Source organism: Panthera leo, chromosome B3 (assembly GCF_018350215.1).
Source record: "Panthera leo isolate Ple1 chromosome B3, P.leo_Ple1_pat1.1, whole genome shotgun sequence".
NCBI classification, from domain to species: Eukaryota; Metazoa; Chordata; class Mammalia; order Carnivora; family Felidae; genus Panthera; species Panthera leo.
The window spans coordinates 36622978-36641682 of record NC_056684.1 but is presented as its reverse complement, the minus strand read 5'-3'; the positions used below and the strand labels follow the sequence as shown (position 1 = coordinate 36641682).

At 53.1% G+C, this 18705-nt stretch overlaps 1 protein-coding gene across 1 annotated transcript in view; it reads right to left on the bottom strand.

Moving 5' to 3' along the window:
* The window catches only part of ANP32A (acidic nuclear phosphoprotein 32 family member A), a 40233-nt gene extending 21789 nt beyond the window's left edge, over positions 1-18444 (bottom strand). Inside the window, exon 1 of the mRNA XM_042941568.1 lies at positions 18367-18444. Coding sequence (XP_042797502.1) covers positions 18367-18420 — 54 coding nt within the window. The 5' untranslated portion in view covers positions 18421-18444. The remainder of the gene's footprint in view (positions 1-18366) is intronic.
* Between the last annotated feature and the right edge of the window lie 261 nt (positions 18445-18705).

The window sequence follows — 18705 nt, the reverse complement described above, 5'->3', positions numbered from 1 at the left end:
GTAGCTCTGACTCCCCCACGCTGCCTTGCACTTAGCTCTCAATTAATGTTTGCTGAACTGAAAAGCATTAAAAATAACCTGGGAAAACATTCTGCCATTTTTTTTCCTTCCTATTAAACTGCAGCACTTTGCCAGAAAGCTCCAGAACAGTCTCTCTTCACTGTAATCCTCCTGTTTGAGGGAAGAACCAACTGAGTCACACCAGGGCAGGGTGTTCAGAGGATAAACTGCCAGGCACGGGGACAGGAACAAGGCCCAGACCTCGGCAGAGGGCTCCTTGCTCTCTGCCTCGCCCCGGCCTTTCTCAAACAGCCAGAGCTGATCCAGGTCGAGGCCACCAACAGAAGGGACTGCAGACCTAGGACCAGGTCAGTGTCTCCTGGAAAAGCCCACAAAAGTCAGAGATACACACAATATACACAACGTGATGAAACCTTGCTCTAATCCAATCGCCTCGTTGTTCAGATGGGGAGACGGGTTGCCCGGACAGACAAAATAGCGAGTCCAAAGTGACTTCCATTATTTTTTTTCTTTTTACTTTTTTGAAGAAGTTAACATTCATTCTCATGGTTTCAAAACCAAACAGCAGGGGCGACTGGGTGGCTCAGTCGACTAGGCGACCAGCTCTTGACTTCAGCTTGGGTCATGATCACACAGTTCATGGATTCGAGCCCCACATCAGGCTCTATGCTGCCAGGGCGGAGCCTGCTTGGGATTCTCTCTCTCTCTCTCTCTCTCTCTCTCTCTCTCTCTCTGCCCCTTCCCTGCTCATGTGCTCTCTTTCTCAAAATAAATACTTAAAAAAAAAAAAAAAGCATAGGATAAGCAGTCAATTCTCCCTCCCATCCTGCCTAGTTAACCATCCCACCCATTAAGTATATCCTTCTAGAATTTGTTTACACATACACAAATTCAAAATCTTATTTTTCTCCCCTTTACCCAAAACTAGTGCATATTAGCATATTATATACTGATCTTTGCCTTTTTTTGTTTTCGTTTTCCATGAAGTTCATGTGACATAGTACACAAAAACCTTTCTTGTTTCTTATTTGCACCGTTTGGAATGTGCCATCATTTTTCTTCACCGGGCCCTTATTGATGAGTATTTGGGTCGCTTCCAATCCTTTTCTACATTAATGTTGCAATTCAGATAAACGGGTACGTATGTCATTTTGTGTTCATCCCACTTATTAACCAAAGAGCTGGAATCAGATCCTACTTCTGACCCACAGAGCAGCTGTCCTGGAGCCTCGGAGTCCTACAATGGAAAGGCTTCACCACTGCACCTGTGTGGACAAGTTACTTCCCCTCTGCTCGTTCGACAACGCTTAGAGCCTACCAAAAACGCCAAGATGGCACCGCACCAGGCACCAGGGACCCAATGATAAAGGTGTCCTTGCCCTCTGCCCCCAGATTGGCCAGTCTGGAGGGAAAAGCAGAAGGGACTGTTAGGACACATGGGGGCAGTTCGGCGTGCCTTGAGGGCCATCTAACCTCAGGGGGCCAGTTTCCCTGTCTGGTAATGGGTGTCCACATGCATACCTTAGGGGTGTTCTTGAGGATCAAAAAAGTGTTGTTTGCCAAACACCGAGCTGGACACAAGGCTTGCAGTAGGTGCTCTGTAAGGGGGCAGCCTGACTCCTTTCCCAGAAGGGGTCCTGCCGATGGCCAGGCTGCAAGGGGTTCCAGGGAAAACACGCCGCCAGGCCCGTTCCACAACCTCCTACGCTCTCTCCTTACTCGAGGTCAGAATACGCTGCTGTGCGGTTTTTGAGGCAGCACCTAAGCCCCTAATTGTCTTAGCCTACTTTTACCGGAAAAGAATTTGGTCTTCCCCCACTTCTCAGACCCTCTTTAGTACTCTGAGGCACCCTAGGTAGGCTTCTCATCTGTGCGCCCAGGCCCTCGTGGTCGAAGAATGTCAGAAACACGGAGACGTGCAAACAAGACTGGCACAGAAAGGCAAAGGAAGGCACGTGGAAAGCGGATTTTGCTGGGATTTCCCCGACGATGCAAAAAAATCACTTAAGGGGAAAAATCCGAAGGAGGGGTGCCTGGGCAGCTCAGTTGGTTAAGTGTCCGACTTCGGATCAGGTCGTGATCTCACAGTTCGTGAGTTTGAGACCTGTGTCCGGCTCTGTGGAGCCTGCCTGGGATATTCTCTCTTTCCCTCTCTCTCTGCCCTTGGCCTGCACGCTCTCTCTCTCTCTCAAAATAAATAAATAAACTGAAAAAAAATCCATGGGAGAAAAATCACTGAACCTCACATTTACTTCATTCACTTTGATGTGTTCCATATCACAATAAAATATATATTTAAAAAAAAAAATTTTTTTTTTTAATGTTTTTTTTGAGACAGAGACAGAGCATGAAAGGGGCAGGGTCAGAGAGAGAGAGGGAGACACAGAATCCAAAGCAGGCTCCAGGCTCTGAGCTGTCAGCACAGAGCCCGACGCGGGGCTTGAACTCACGGACCGTGAGATCATGACCTGAGCCAAAGTCGGACGCTTAACCGACTGAGCCACCCAGGCGCCCCTAAAATATATATATTTTAAACCAGATATGTTGGCATCATATGTCCATCCTCCTAGGGAAGACAAATGCAGCAGATTTTATAGAAAAGAGAAAGAAATGAAAGTCAGGAATCTAGAGCATTCTCATATTATCAGCAGCCCCAAAGTGGCTGGGAAGATGGGGGAAATCACAGTTAAGATTTGAGGCTATGTGCACAGCTCTGAAGTCAATGACCTGGCTTTGTACCCAAGCACAGCTCCTCAGTAAGATGTGACCTTGAGCTAGTTGCTAAACTAGCTTTCTGAGCCTCAGCTCCCTCATCTGTTAAAGTGGGAATAATCCCACTCAGCTTGTAGCATTTTTTTATACAGATTAAATAAGAACAAATATGGTATCTGGCACACAGCTACTCAACGGTTAAAAGCAAACAAAACACATAAAAAGATACTACATTTTTCTCAATATTTAGTAAAAGGATGAAAACCTAGCTCCTCCTTTTCAGAAGCCCAAACCAGAACAGTGGTCATCAAATTTATCCAGCCCCCCTAATACTGGGAAGCCGTTTCCCTAACAGGCTAATTAATGAAGTCTTACTTCACCAAAAGCTCCTTTCAAATTCACGCAGGACACCTTCTTCTAGATGAAAACTATCAGCCAATTAAGGCTCTTCCTGGTCCTTGGGAGAAGACATGGGTCAGGGCTGGTTCTCTGACCTGATTTTACAGTGTGTTTCTCCCTGAAAGTAAGCCTGGGGGGAGTGGGGGCGGGGGGCTCTGAGTCCTGCCTCACCATCTTGGGTCAGAGGTAAGGGCAGGGTCTCCCTAGCCCACCCAAAGGCACCTGGCCCCTCAAACCAGGGTGGGAGGGCTAGATGGAATCCAAAACGTAGCAATGGGACCTTCCAAGAAATTCTGCCATTTCAGAAAGAACACGAAAAATCCCACTTAGAGGTGCCAGGGTGGCTCAGTGGGTTAAGCGTCCAACTTCGGCTCAGGTCATGGTCTCGCGGTCTGTGGGTTCGAGCCCCATGTCCGGCTCTATGCTGACAGCTCAGAGCCCAGAGCCTGCTTCAGATTCTGTGTCTCCCTCTCTCTCTGTTCCTCCCCCACTCGCACTGTATCTCTCAAAAATGAATAAATGTTAAAAAAGAAAGAAAGAAAGAGAGAAAGAGAGAGAAAGAAAGAAAGAAAGAAAGAAAGAAAGAAAGAAAGAAAGAAAGAAAAAAGGCAGGGAGAGACCAACACCAGGTGGTCAGCCCTTGCCCAGAGGGCTCACTAGCGGTTACAAGATGTGTTTAAACTTTGTGCCCCCCACCCTCTGACTCACACAGCCATAAATGAGAAAATAAATCTGCTATTGTTAGTAAACGCAAATTTGCAAGTACAGATCTTTCAAAGCCGGAGCCTTAAGAAAATAATAAGACCTTCTGGGATGAAAAGGCGGGGTGGGGGGGGGGGTCAGCTGGCCTGGGGAAATGACTAACGCTGGTGTGAGCAGAGTACTGGCCACTTATGTTTTGTCCCACTCTTCTATCACATCATCTTTCCTACTTATCACCTCACGAATCTGCACCTTAACCTCGCTGGGCCTCGACTTGCTCGTCAGCAGGATGATTCGTAGGTACTCTGAGATCAGATACTTTAGGTTCTGGTTCACGGGGGCCAGATGTCCAGTGTAGGTTACCGAGTGACTGCTCAAATGCCACCTCATCAGAGAGGCCCTCCGGGATCACACACCCCCTTTAGCACAGCTCTGTCTTCTCGGGGCTTAGCACACAGCCATCGTGACTCTTTACCGACCACCTCCCTCAATGGAATGGGAGCACCGCATGGGCAGCGCAGATGAGAAGTTTGTCTAGTTCACCTGCATCATGCAGAATGCCTACCCAGTGCACAGTGGTCATTCAATCAATATGTGAAATTGATGCATTGAATGACCCCTCCACAGTATTTGCTATCTGCAGAAATCACCCTCATAACTCTGGTGAACATCAGACGCTAGCCGGCCAAGTGCTGTTTATCACCAGAGACATCTGTGGCCGTCATAAGCCTCCCAGGGCTACTAACGAAGCATCTGCCCGAGACAAGTCTGGTTTGCCAGTACAGTGGGCACCTTGCAGACCAGGATCCCGACCTTGCTGGAGTCTATGGCCCCTGGTCAAACTCACAGATGCATTTGCACTTCCACTTTAGACACTCCCCTGTGGCCACTCCTGGCAGTGACCACACTGGCCGCTGGGACTGAGGGAAGGTTCCCAAGTGCCTACAGAGGCCAAATGCCTGCCCTGAACCACGTACTCCTTCACTGTTAAGAGGAGAGCATTCCACTTCTGCTGCCACGACCGCAGCTCCTCCACCTCCACCCAGAACAGCAGCCCTAGAGGGAGGGCCCTGCTCTGGGAGAAGCCTCCCGAGACTCACAGAGCACACCTAAAAGGACAGACACACCAGCTCTACACAGGCACATCTGCAACAGAGCCGCAAACTAGACGGGGGCTAGGAGCACAGCCACTCATCATGGCGGCAGGCCAACCTCTGCAGAGAGGATTCTCCAAGCCTTCCAGACAAAGCTGAGGAGCTGTACCAAAGTGCATGCCTGCCCACCCTTCCCAGGCTGCACCCAGGGTGCACCCGAATCTCCGTAGGGAAAAGGAGACAGGCAGAAATGGCAGGAACGCCCCGGGTGACTGTGATGGCCAATTCCCGGCCCTCCATATGGAACAGGCCCCTGTGCCAGAACAGACAGATCCTTCCCACAGGCAGCTAGGCGGGAGGCTGGAGACACATGACATCATCACAGAGCCTTCCTGGGGCCCCCAGCTGCAGGGGAGCTGCCCCGGTCTCTGCAAACCCTCAGGTCTCTGCAAACCCTCAACGCCACCCTCAGGCAGGGGGAATAAAGAGACACGAACCTGACCCCACAGAGAGCTGAGCCACAGTGGACGTGAGGTGCCATGGAAATTAGCGCAGAGGAGAGCACAGCTGGAAGTCCTGGGGACTTCTGCATCTTGACATCACCTGGGAGGAGGGACATGAATCGCACCCTTTCGTCCGGGTCAGTAGAGGAAGACTTCCTGGAGGAGGCCCATCGGGAGCTGTCTGAACGAAAAAGGCCTGACTGAGGCACACCTGGGGTCCTGCAGCCAGGAGGGGAGTTGAGAGGCAGGAGGGCCTGCGGACAGAGCAAGTGCTCCAGAAAAGAGAAGCCAGGCAGAGAGCCCAGTCACCCCTACTCCACAGGGAGAGGGAGGCCCTGGGGCAGGGGTGTCTGCAGCTCGCAAGCAAGCAAGCAAGCAAGCAAGCAAGCATTCGGGCTGTCTCTTGCCCGGGGCTCCTCCAGCCCCCTCCCACCTGCTTGAGCAGCTCCAGGGGAGGCCTCCTTCTGGGACAGGCAAAGACAGCTCTCCCCAAAATTGCTCCGGCCACACACAGGCTCAGACACCTCAGAGCAAGGGCCTTCTTCAGACAGGCTGCCCCCTCCCCAACCCGGTTCAAACACTCCTTCAAGCCTGGGCTGGTTAGAATCCACTAGCCTTCAGGGGCTATCCGCGACCCACACCCGGCACAAACATTTCTTTCGGTCCTGACAACAAGCCGGCGTTATTGTCAGTCACCATTTTACAGACGAGGTAGCTGAGGCTCAAACCTGCTGGGTGTGCTCTAACAGTGGAGTCAGCGGCTCGGGCCCGGCCCGAGACACCCGACTGCTTGGCCCTGGGGTCCCGTCCTCCTTACATAAAGGTCCCCTGGAGATCAAGGAAGGGCCAAGTGCAGTCTTGCTCAAGAAACCTCACTCGACAGACACTCCAGCAGCAGCCCCGTGAGGTCCAGGTTCACATGCGAGTGTGATGAGCCGGAACGTAGGCCCGTGAGGGGGCCAGGCCAAGGACCAGAGCCCGGCACCCCGGCGGCGGGGGGATTCTGGACCCCTCTTTCCCCTTCCCTGTTTTCCTTCCTCCATTTTCCTCGTCTTCTACCTCCACTTACTTTACTTCCTCCTACCTGCTGTGGAGTTCTGCACCCTGCCTCAATGTGGCGGTTCCCAACTGTGCCTTAGAGCCCCCTTTAGAGCAGTCTAAAAATACACTGACTGGGCACCACCCTCGGAGACTGATTCTGTAGCTGGGTAGAGCCTGGGAATTTCTTAAAATGCTCCCCTGGTGGTTCTGATACACAGCTGGGGTTGAAATCTGCCTTTCTAGCCACATGCATTCTTTCCCCTGTCCATGCTCTATCTCCCCAACCCCACCACAGAAACCATAATTCCACTGGTCTGCAACCCACTCCCCACCCAGCTCGTGAACCACCCCCCTCCCCCGCCCCCCTTCCCCCAATCCAGAACATAGGAACTGCATTCACTAAATTCAAGCTGCTACCCAGATACTTACGTGGCATTCACAGAACTCCCTGCATCATTCTGGATGCTGGGCACACAGGCCGTGTCAGTGAAAGTGGGCTCCCCTCACCCTCCCTTCACAGCCACGCCATTTGGGCCTGCTGGGGAGGCCAGCAGCTACAGAAAAGTTGGTTACATAATGGGGGATGAGGGCCTCCACGGGATGCATGCCCCTGAAGAAATCTGTAATCCTTTTAAATTTACTATTACAGGTTCTTGCTTCAACCCGCCCCCTACGCGCGCGCGCACACACGCACACACACGCACACTCTCTCTCTCTTCCTCTCTCACCACCACCCCCCCACCCCCGACTTCTGAGGGACGCAGCAGAATCCAGTGACCTGGCCCTTCTGGACACTTCTGACGGCAGAGTCCCAGCACAATGTTGCTCACGGAGACACCACAGGCCTTTCTCGTCCAGACTTCACTCTGGCCCTCCATTCCTGTTCTTCCAGCCCGCAGCAGAACCCTGCCTTTTCCTTATTCCCAGCCGGAGGACAACTAGGGGGGAAAGCCTCCTCACTCCCACTCTGCTAATGGAATCCTCTCACCTCAGACATGTCTGAGCCTCACAAGACATCTGCAGAACAGCCCAGGGGGTTGCCTTCGCCGGACCCTACGGGATGGCCTGAGAGGACTCTGGTGGGTCTGTGCACACAGCCTAAGCAGACAGCACCTACTAACACAGAGCAACGGATGCTTCCTCTGCTGGGGATCTCAGGCAGAACCCTGCACCTTCCCTGCTTGTCAAAGAAGGGTAAAGAATGCTCTTCACCCCTAACCCATCACACACCAGGGCTGGGAAGTTCTGAGTAAGGAAAGAGTGCTTGGTAAGGTACAGGCATTTCTTGTATGGCATGAACTTTCGTGACCAAATTAAAAATAAAATAAGCCACAGAGTAGAGCAGTAGTCTCCTAACGCAATCCACTGACATGCAGGAAGGAACTATTTGGACCTTGAAAAATACTTTTGTGTTTTATTAGTTTTTTGGTGTTCTGCTTTGCTGTGTGTGAATAATCCACTAAACTAAAAGGCAGACAAACTAGGGCTGAGGTTCAGATGTAAAAACCGGAAAAATCGGAGAAGCACAGGGCGCTAAGAAAGTGTGAATCACCCACTCAGAGGAAGAGCTCACACTCACCCAGGGGAGAGCTGGAGGGGAGGGGGTTGGTGGGCAAAAAACCCTACATTGTTTCTGATGCTTTGTTTCAGGGGCTTGTGCTTGGCTTTCCAGAAGGCGATGAAAATGACAAGAACACGCAAGGACCCTGGTTTCTTCATTCACCTTCATTTCTAGAATGCCCACCATGTGCCGAGTGCGGTGCTGCGCTCCGAGAGCACACAGTGATGTGTACCAAAAGCAGGGCCTTTAAATCATGCGGCTACACAGGGGGACAGAGATGCTAATTAAAACACTCACATTCGGGAATGTATAATTACCAACTGAAGCACTGTGAAGGAAATTTCTGTAAGAGTTTCATAACAAAAGAACCAGACCCAGGGCTGAGGAGGGTGGAGGGTGAGGGAGCTGGTGGAGACAATTAGATGCGAAGTCAGTGATGGTGGCTGTTATGGCCTGGAGTAGATATGCAGGAATAAAGGCGGTGAGTGAGGCCAGTGCCGTGGCAAGGCGGTGAGGGAAACAGTGAGGGCAACCAGTGGCCAGTCCCTGCAAAATCTTCTCCTAAGAACACCACGTATTTGAAGCGCGGCGACACAATTACATCCGCGTTTCGGCGAGAGCATGCTGGCTCAAGTCTGAAGCGTGGCTCGAGGGGGCTATTGATGCAGGGACATCAGCTGGCAGGGAGTAGAGGATGGTATTGCGAATAGACAGGACTCGTGACGGATAGAAGGTCGCGGCGCATCTAGGGGAGGACGGAGGTTACAGAGGTCATGGGTTCTTTCTTGGGCATTTGCTTGTGGGGTGATTTGGGGACACTCAGGTGGAGACATCGGGTGGGTCCCGAGCTTAGCCAGGAGTCCAGGGCGGGGACGCACAGCTCAGTCACAGAGTGAGCACGGTCCTTTCAGCTGTCGGTGCGGGAGGACACCACATGGTGTGGAGGGAATGCAGACCGAGAGGGCCCAAGGCCCGACCGGGCAAAATGCTTCGTGGCCACAGAGAGGAGGGCAAGGGACACTAGAAACGAGGAGTGACCAGAGCGGTAGGAGACATACTGGAGAAAGGGAGCGCGGGAGGGAACACGTTTCATGAAGGTCAAGGGTGCAAATGCTGCTGAGGAGTGATGTAGAAGACGACAGTGAAGTCTCTTTAGAGCTGTTTAGGAAGCAAAGCAGACGGAGGAGGGTTGAGGTGTGAGAGAAGTGAGGGAATGGAGAAGGTGGTTCTAGACAACTCAGGAAGTCTGACTGTAAATGGGAAGACAGAGCTAGGCAGCAGCCACGGTGACACAGAATCAAGTGAGGTTTTCTGCTGGCTGGAAGATGGGAGAAACACCACAAGCTTGAAAAGGTCCGAAGGAGAGGAGCGGCTTAGGTGCCCAGGGCGAAACACCGAGGACACCTGAGCTGGGCACAGATTCCGGCTAGGCATTTCTTAGGAAACCAGGCGTCACTTTTCCATGAAGAAGGCAGGGGTGGCCAGCAAGGGGGCAGGCTGGGAGGGCGGTGAGGAACAGTGCCGTCACCCCGTCCGGGGGAGAGAGAGAGTGGTGACCTTACCCTCTGCACAGACTACCTGGGACCCATGGCTGGAGCTGCTCCGTGATGGTTAGTTGTGCAGCTATACTCACATCCAGAAGCCACGCGTTTACTACTGAATTGCTTGCTCGTGGGGAAAAGACTTCTGCCAAGTTAAGAATCTCTAGCTTCTAACCTCTTTTCTCACTGAAACGAACGTTACTTTTTTATATAATGTGTGTTGTTAATGTATGGGTTTTTTTTTTTTGTTTTTTGGTTTTTTTTAAAGCGAATGCCAACTATGCGGTTCCAGTGGGACAGAGCATAATACCAATGACAGCTCTGGTTTCCTGAGTGCTTACCGTGGGGTAGGTACTATCACATCGTCACGTTACAGAGACAAAAGGAGGGAGGCGCTGTGAGGTGAAGGGGCTTGCCCAAGTGCCATGGCTGGAAGTAGGGGAGACAGGATGCACCCCCCCAGGCAGGCTGGGTGGGAGCAGAAGCCAAAGGCACCCTCCTCACCCTCTCTCCTCCACACTGGAAAACGTGGAAGCCAGGCCCCAGGCAACCTGCACAGTGTGTGGCACCTGAAGGATGGAAGGCACTGGGTGGTGAGCGTGGAGAGAAGGGGGTGGAGGAACAGGCTTGGCTGAGGGCCACTGGCACAACCAGGAACCTTGGAAGGCATCCACTTGGGGGTAGGAATTTAGGATAAGGATTCCTTAATGCCATGAGAAGGTTTGGGGTGGGAAAGAGCTAGAACTAAGGAGAGAGTGTGCAGTTGGAGAACATGGGACCCAGGGACAAGCGGTTTTTGTTTTTGTTTTTTTTTTTAGTTTTATTTATTTTGAGAGAGAGAGAGAGTCCAAGCAGGGGAGGGGGTGGGGGTAAAGAGGAGGATCTGAAGCAGGCTCCGTGCTGACAGCAGAGTCCGACGCGGAGCTCGGACTCACTGAGACCATGACCTGAGCCGAAGTCAGACATTAAAGGACTGGGCCACCCAGGCGCCCCTCGAGCTGGCTTAAAAGCTGGAGAAATCACTATTGACCCTCAACGGAGGGAGTTCACAAAGCTACACATGGCATTCCCTCATCCCCCCAAATCAAACCACCAAATATTTGAGTGCGAAGGAAGCTCAATACTCATCTTTTAATGTCTTTCAAACAATAACAACTGACGCGATCAATTAATGGGTCAAAGCCAGCACACTTTTTTTAATGAACAGAAATGTTTTACATGTAGTAAGGAAGCGTCTTGTCATTTGTTGGTAGAACATATGCACGTATATACCTACCGGGTAGTGGTGCAAAACATATCTGTACTGTTAGGATCAAGAAGTTTGAAAGCCACCAATCCAATTCAATACTCTCATTTTAGAGTGAAGGAGACAGAGAGGCCCCAAGAAGCCCAGCAACTTGTCCAAGTTAGTTAATAATAGCAAAACTGAGAACAGCACACAAGTCTTTAATAGCCCTCCGCTAATTTGCTCACCAAACCGGAATCTCCAAACGCAAATATCTCTGGGAAAGACAGCCTTGACTTTAATCCACATTAGGGTAAGTGATAGTGGAGGAGTAAGCTGATCTTTTAGATCTGCTGCCTAGGGCAAGTTCTGGTAGAGAAGATAGATGAGCGTCCCAGGGCAGCCGTGGGGCTAAAACAAAATAAATGCGAGTGGATACATGGGGGTTGCAGGGTGTGGCTCGCTGGGCACAAGACAGGGACTAGTGTGGGAGGGCAAAGATATTTTATCTTGTTTACAGTTTTTGTATGAACAAATATCATCAGGACAACTGGTTCTATGGAAGGAGGCTGTTTCCACGTCCGGGCAGGTGGCCCAGGGCCACGGGTGCTTGGCTCATCTTGTTTCAACAAATTTTATTAAATGACAAGTTCTGAGTAACAGGTGCCTTCGCAATTCTCCATCCCTGCCCAACTCCATCTCTTTAATGAAAACATCACTGTTGGGTATTTATCATGTGTACAATTGTATTTCAATGTAACGTAAGATTCTAAGATTCAAAGTCGGGTCCCTTTTTCTCTGTATTCGTGGGAGGAAAGCGGTGGTGATGCGGAATGGGTGGAGCGCACTTCCCAGGAGCCGAGACAACCAGCTAGGGCAGCGGGTGGGCAGGTCAAAATGGGGTGGGGAGACACGGCAGTACACATCTGTGAGGGAGTGGCCGCCTCTGGACAGCAGAGTAATGAGCCTCCTTTTCGTCTCAGAACTCAGGCCAAACAACTGGGCCAACCAAGCTCATGTGACCAGGGCTCCTCATCACTCAGCAACAAGCTCTGTGCTCCCCTCCCAGGCGGAGACACCAAGGTAGAGGGGGCAGGCACAGGGGGGAGGAGTCGCCTGATGAGTAGCCGATACGATATCCATAAAGGGTCACTAACAGTCCCCGAGTTTTTTATTTCAACGTGGGATCATTCATTCGGACGGAGGCTCTGGGATGGCCAGCCCCCAAAGCTCAGTTAGGTGCCTGTATTACAAATAAAAAGGATTGTGTAAGTCTAGCATTAAGTCACCTTGAAAGGCTGGTGGTGCAAAAGCGGCCAAGACAGGGACCTGGGTCTGCAGTCCGCTGTCCTTAAAGCATACGCCAAAGTTGTGGGGACTGAGATTCCTCCCCTTGGATTTATCTCCTCCTCCCCTCAGCCTGGCCAGTCTTACTCCTGCTCCCTCTGCTCATTAGCTCGGGCACAAGTGGCTAGAGGTAGGAAGAAGGCTCTGAAACTCAAAGCCACTTTGTTGAGGGTGTGTTCCCCAGGAAACATGCATGGGGGAGGGGAGCAGCAGGGCAGGACCAGAGATTTCAGGATTATCTGTGGCTTTCAATGATCTGTGTTCTGAGGGTCTGATGTCAGCCATGGAGGACACAGCTGCTGCACCTTCTGCAGGCCTCAAAGCTCCGAGAAGACATTTGAAATTGAAGAGTAACCATAGAACTACAAGATACACAACACCCTTTTGAAATACGGAGTATGCAAGCTGAAGAATTTTAGTTGGTTACACAGAAGAACTTCTAGATAGAAGGGGCACTCAATTCTGAACTGGTAATGAGGACAATTTCTCTTCTGATGGAGGTTCTTGGATCAAAGCCAATTTCCACTAGGCATCAACTAGTTAAAGGGCACACACAAAAGAACTTGGAAACACTCCTAGAGCACCACCCAAATGAATGGTCTGCCACATGCTTAATAAAAAATTTAAGAATTAAAAACAATAAAATAAAAAAATCCAGATCCCAGCCCTCTCTTCCCCCAACTAAGAAAGGGATCACCAAGCTTTCTCTGTAAAGGGCCAGGTAGTAAACTTTACCTAGAGGCAAAACTAACAATACAACACAGGCACTTTTATAATGACAGAAAACAAATTTCCACAATTCTTTTATTGATGAAACTTAAGATCTGTAATAAATACAACTCGGGGGTCAGGGTAATGATGGTCTAACGAGACAAGTGGAATTCTTTTGGTGGGGGAGGATAACATTTCACATCATTGGAATTCAAAGTTAAGCGTTCCACATCATCAAATTGATTGCAGTATTTCTACGTACAGATTATTCTTAGCTCATGATACCAAAACAGGCAGCTGACCCTGAATTTGACAGCACTTGTGCTAAACCAACATCTAGGGGTGCCAGGAACCTGCATTTTACATGCTCCCTAGGTGATTCTGATGATGGATGGGCCATGTTTGGGACATGATGGACTAGACAACTCTCAAAGCCCCTAATTTCCAACCAAAGAGGCCTCTGGTTTTACAGTAGGAGGAGAACCCAACTCTGTTGCATCCCGGGACCACCCTCACAACATGGAGGATGTCACACAGCTTTGCCTACCCTTAATTAGTCGTTAGGAGAGTTCAGTGAGATGATCCATGAATTGTTACTAGTATACCACATCTTAGGTAAGAGGACATGCCAATTCTCTTCAGTTTTTTGGATGCAGATGGTGACAAATAAAACCAGAAAATGCATTCCATGCAGGATCCCATACAAACCACTGCCTAAGAGTCTTCTCATTACTAAAATGTGTACCCCAACATCTAAAAGGACAGACTTATTTCAGCGTCAACAGATGTGATGTTCTAAACCAAACTCGGAAAGTGTATGGCTTCCCTCCTTAAAATGACAATTCAGAGCCCCCCGGTCCTGACCACCCACCTCAGTATCTTCAAGCAGGAGGCCGTCCAGGGTTCATTTCAATACCTTAAATGACAGGAAACTCAATCTCTCATGAGGTGGCACTATTTTAAAGCCAGAGAAGAAAAAGCTCTCCCCTTAGTGTCTGATCAAAAAAAATAAAAAGGTGCTTCAGGAGATGGAACAGAGAGTAAGATGATGAGTATGCAGACTGGCTGTGATAAGCTCTCTATGCCTCAATTTCCCTGTGTGTAATATGAGGATAATAACAGTACCTACACCTCACAGTGCTGCTGTGGGGACTAGATTAATTGATCTGTATAATCCACTTAGAATTGTGCCAGGCACAGCATGGTGCTGTGTAAGCACTCGCTATTATTATTGTTGTCGTGGTGGTTGTTGTTGTCCAGAACTGCAGAGAAGCTCAAAGTTGTGCTCTATTATCTCTCCAAGACCAACACTATCCCATATTGGGCACCTGACGGCCAGAACAAGCCAGTTTTGTCACTTACTCATTAGACCAGCTCACTAGTCCCCTTTCAAAGATGAGGAAATGAAGGTTTAAAGAGGAGGTTAGGTTACCTGCCCAAGATCACAGGGACAGGTTAACTTACCCTACCTCTTTTTGGCCAGAAGAATTCAAACGCAGAGGTCTGTGCAGCTCCAAAACCCACCTTCACTATGGAGCCCCCAGACTCAAAACTACCAGCAGCAGCAGCAATCCAGGAACAAAACATCACTGACCATGACCATCCGGAGCCCCAGTTCAATTTTCTGCCTGTGGATCCTTGGTTGGCTTGCATAAACTGGAGTTAATATCAGGCTACATGAACCCAATTAGGCAGTAGTCTGGAAAACATCATGCGACGTATTCCAAAGGTCAAAGTTAAACCTGGCTTCCTGGGCAGCCTTTGCCAGGCACTGCCATCAAAGCTAGTCTCATGCAGACACCAGAGTTTAACCAGAGAGGTGCTTAACCAGCACTGACATCGGCTTTTAAAAAGTCCCGGAGAGAAGCCAGAGACGTGACGCAGAAAGGCGGTCGGCAGAAAGACATCGCTTACTTTTTAAAAAAGCTAACCTTATTCCCTTCTCTTTTCGGTTTAGGGTTACTACCGTGAACTGCCTTCCCCAGGGCAAAAATAAAAGGGGGAGGGGCAGTGGAAAACTGGGGTGGAGGGGGGGCCTCCCCTCGCAGACTGCAGGGCGCTGTAACACCCACCTGAAACACGGGGCGCGACCTACCTTCCCGGAGAGCCCAGCCCCGGAGGGCGTTTCCCCAACACATCGACAACTCGTCCCTCCCGGGTAAGCGGCTGCTGTCCTTGGCTCCAGTCAGGGCCGCTGGAGTCGCGCGCGCCCCCCTCCCGAAAAAGAAACCTCATGTTTAATTTCTCCCCCGACCCTCCTATCAGTTTCTCCGAAAGAGCCAACACCCGGGCGACCAGTACGTCTTTAGGGCCACATTTAACTACGTCTGAAAACGCCAGCAGGAGGAAGGGCGAAACACTGGAAAGAAGAGGGGGTGGGGGAGGTAGGGAGAGCGATGGGGGGTGGGGGGGAGCACTTGCGGGGAGGATCGTCGCCCTCCCTGGGCGACCGCCGCCGCGACGCTCCAGCCAAGCCTCAGGCCGTTGTCTCGGGGAAGAAAACCCCATCGGGGCCCACAGCACGACCGGGGGTCCCCGGAGCCGGCTTCCCCTGCTGCCTCCACGTCCGGGGCCGTCGGGGCGATGGCGCAAGACTCCGCACACCACCCCCACCATCCCCCCCCCCCACACATACACAGCGACAACAGCCACGGTGACAAAATGGCAGCCCGGCGCCCGGCAGTCGTGCCACAGGCGAGCAGGGCCCCGGCGGCCGCCCCTGCCCCCCAATAACGCGTCGGCGCCCTTCGGGCTCGGCCTCCGGAGGGCCTGGCCTTTGCAAAAATAATAATAATAACACAACACCTCGAGCTCCAAAGCAGCGGGGGAAGCCAGGAGGCCCGCCCGGGGCCGGCCCCGCGCGCCCGCGCCCGGCCCGTGCGCACGAGGCCCGTCCGCCCCGGCGCCAGCCCGCCCGCCCGCCGGCCCGCGCCCCGCGCCGCATGGAGCCCGGCGCCCGCACTCGCAGCCCCGCGCTCGGCGCCGGCCGCGCCATGGGGGAGGGGCGGGGCGGGCCGCGCGAGACCCGGGAAACATGGCTGCTCGTCCTATTTCGGCGTCGCGGCGTGGCCACCAGCCCCCGGATCCGAGTTGGGAGAGGCTCCGAAGGTGGGTATGTGGGGGCCCCCGGGGGGGGAGCGCGGCGGGGAGGGGCGCAGGGGGCGCTCTCCGAGAGCTATTTGTCTTAAGAACGTTTACAAAAAAATAGTTCCTCCTCCCCCACCCCTTTTGTCCCTCATTAGCAAGCTTTCTCGCTCCCCCTCCTCCCCAAATGTGCAGAAAGTGCCCCCTCCATCCCCACCCGCGCCCCACCCCGCCTCGAGGCAGGGGGCAGGCGAGTGGGCAGGGAGACTCGGAGGCGAGGGGGCGAAGCGTGAGAAATCGCTCCCAGTTCGGCGCGGCGCGCTCCCCTCCCCCAGCACACACTCGGGGAAGTTTAAAGAGCCGGTTCGACCCGCTTTCGATCTCGCTCCCAGTTGGCCGGCCGGGTGGCTGGGGCCGGCCTGGCGAACCGCGCCTCCACACCCACCCGCCACGACCCCGGCCCCCCACTGCGCGCCCTTCCCCCTCCGCACGGGGGGCTTCCGGAAAGTACGCGGGAAGACCGCGGCTCCGGCCCCCTCCCCCATCACCACACCCAGCCCCCAAATCCTCCGGCTCGGGGTCTAAGCCGGGATGAAACCGGCCAGAGAAAGGCAAACCGCCGGCAAATTGTTCGCGGAAACTCCTGCCTTCTCGGCGGGCACCCCCTCCCCTCCCTCCGCCACCCCCTCCCCGCCCTGCGCGCCATAAGGCACTGCACGTCTACAGTCCACAGCTGCGTTATGGTGGGGGGGGGGGGGGGGCACAAAAAGGATCTTGTTTTCAAAAGTCTCACTCAGGTTTGGGGGAGGAACTAGAGAAAAGAGGAAGCAAGGCCTGCCTTCGCCAGGGATTCGGGTTTTAACGGGCTGAAGGGGCGACAGGTCAGCGCACCGTGCTACCCAAACTTCCAACTCTGTGGAACCCTGGCCACCGAGGCTGGAGGAGGGGTCCTCCGGCCCGCGCTGCCCGGGTCTCGGAAGGGGCCGCGAGAGGAGCCGGCCAGGGTCTCCGCCCCAGAGCCGGGGTCTCCGCTGAGCCGCCAACTCACATAAAACACTGTTTGAAAGCGAGAGGGAGACAGAAATACAAACGAGCGTTCGAGTAACCCACCCTCACCTTCCCCCTCCTTGGGGGTGGGCTTTCGCCCGAGCCTCCCAGTTCCCATCCGTGTAAGTTTCCTCCGGCCGTACTCCCGCCGCTGCCCAATCAATAACGGCGACCAGAAGGCAAACTCCCATCCCGGAGCTGCGTGTTTCCTATGCCCGCATAAATCTGGACCCGGCCAATACCCACCACGGGCACCAGGTCTGGGCAGCTCGCGTCCTGACAAAGTTTCCCGTGCCCATTTATTAACCAGGCGCCGAATGGCTGCCGAGGAGCCCACCCTGGAGAAAGCCTGGCCGGGGGGCGCCAGGGCTCAAAGGCTGGCATCTCAGCGAGGCCGGAAGGAGCAGGGGCGAGGGGGGACCGGGACGTAGCCTTTGGGTAACTTGCAATAGCGATCGCTCGAGGTGGGGAGGCGCGGGGATTATCTGTGCCTTAGCACGTTCGAAAATCCCTCCCCCCTTCCAATTTATCCTCCCTTCGGAAGGAAAGGAAGAAACATCAGCATCTGGCCCGAAGGTGGGGTGGAAAGAGTGAGGGAGAAAGAGGAGGAGAGGAAGGGAGGCAGAGAAAGGGAGGGAGGGAGAGAAAGGGCGCGTTCACGAACACTACAAAGTTACAAATATGGCTCCCCCGTCTCTCGCCTCATCACTGCAAAGAAATGAAGACGCACTTTAAACTCGAGCCATTCCCAACTCCACTGCAGCCCCCTCCCCACGCGCTCTCCCCGGGGGCCTCGGCCCACATTTATCAGAAACTAAACCGGACTCGCGAAGCCCAAAACTTATTGTGTGTGTGCGAGCGAGAGAGAGAGAGAGAGAGAGAGAGAGAGAGAAAGGGAGGGGGAAGGCGCGGGAGGGGGGCGGAAGGGGGGATTCATTTATAAAATATAAAACCCCCTTTTTTTGTTGTTAAATCCAGGAGGCAGCCCCCCTCCTCCTCTGCCTCGTTAATCTTTCCCCCAGACGGAGTCAAGGGAGCAGCGAGCTCAGAGGGTTATTTTGCCTCATTCTCTCCGACCCAAACGCGTGCGCCCGCTGGCCCCCGGTGGGTGCACACTCGCACGCACACTCTCGCACCCACACTCGCACACGCGGGAGCACACGCACAGGTAGTCACACACCAAGGGCAGCGGCGGCGGCAGCCGGAACATGCTCGGATGGCATTGCAACCCCCCAACCTTGCAATTCATTTGCAGTCCGACCCCGAAACCCACACCTCCCGGGCGCCCCCCCCTCAAAAAAAAGTGCCTCCCCCCAACGCACACACACACACAAAGTAGGAGAATGGACCGACAGAGATATTTTTGGCAAATGCTCACATCAGAGGGCGTCCTGTTCCGCAGCTCTAAATGAATCCGTTTGTCCATTTCCATCTCTCGCGCTCTCTCTCTGCAGAGGCTCCCGCGCCGGCGGAATTCAATCAATAAACCCCGAACCCACGGCCGCGCGTTTTAGGACTTTGAAGGCTCAACCAGCTCCGCTCGGTTCTCGAGCCCCCAGCACCCGCGGCGCACACTAACCTGATCACGGTGGAGGCGGGACCTGCGGGCCGGCGGATGAGCGGCAACAGCTGGAGCCAATCGCCGCCGAGGGTCTCCGGGCAACAGCCAATGGTGGCAGCGGCGGGGGGGGAAGGGACCAATGGGCGGGCTGCGCAG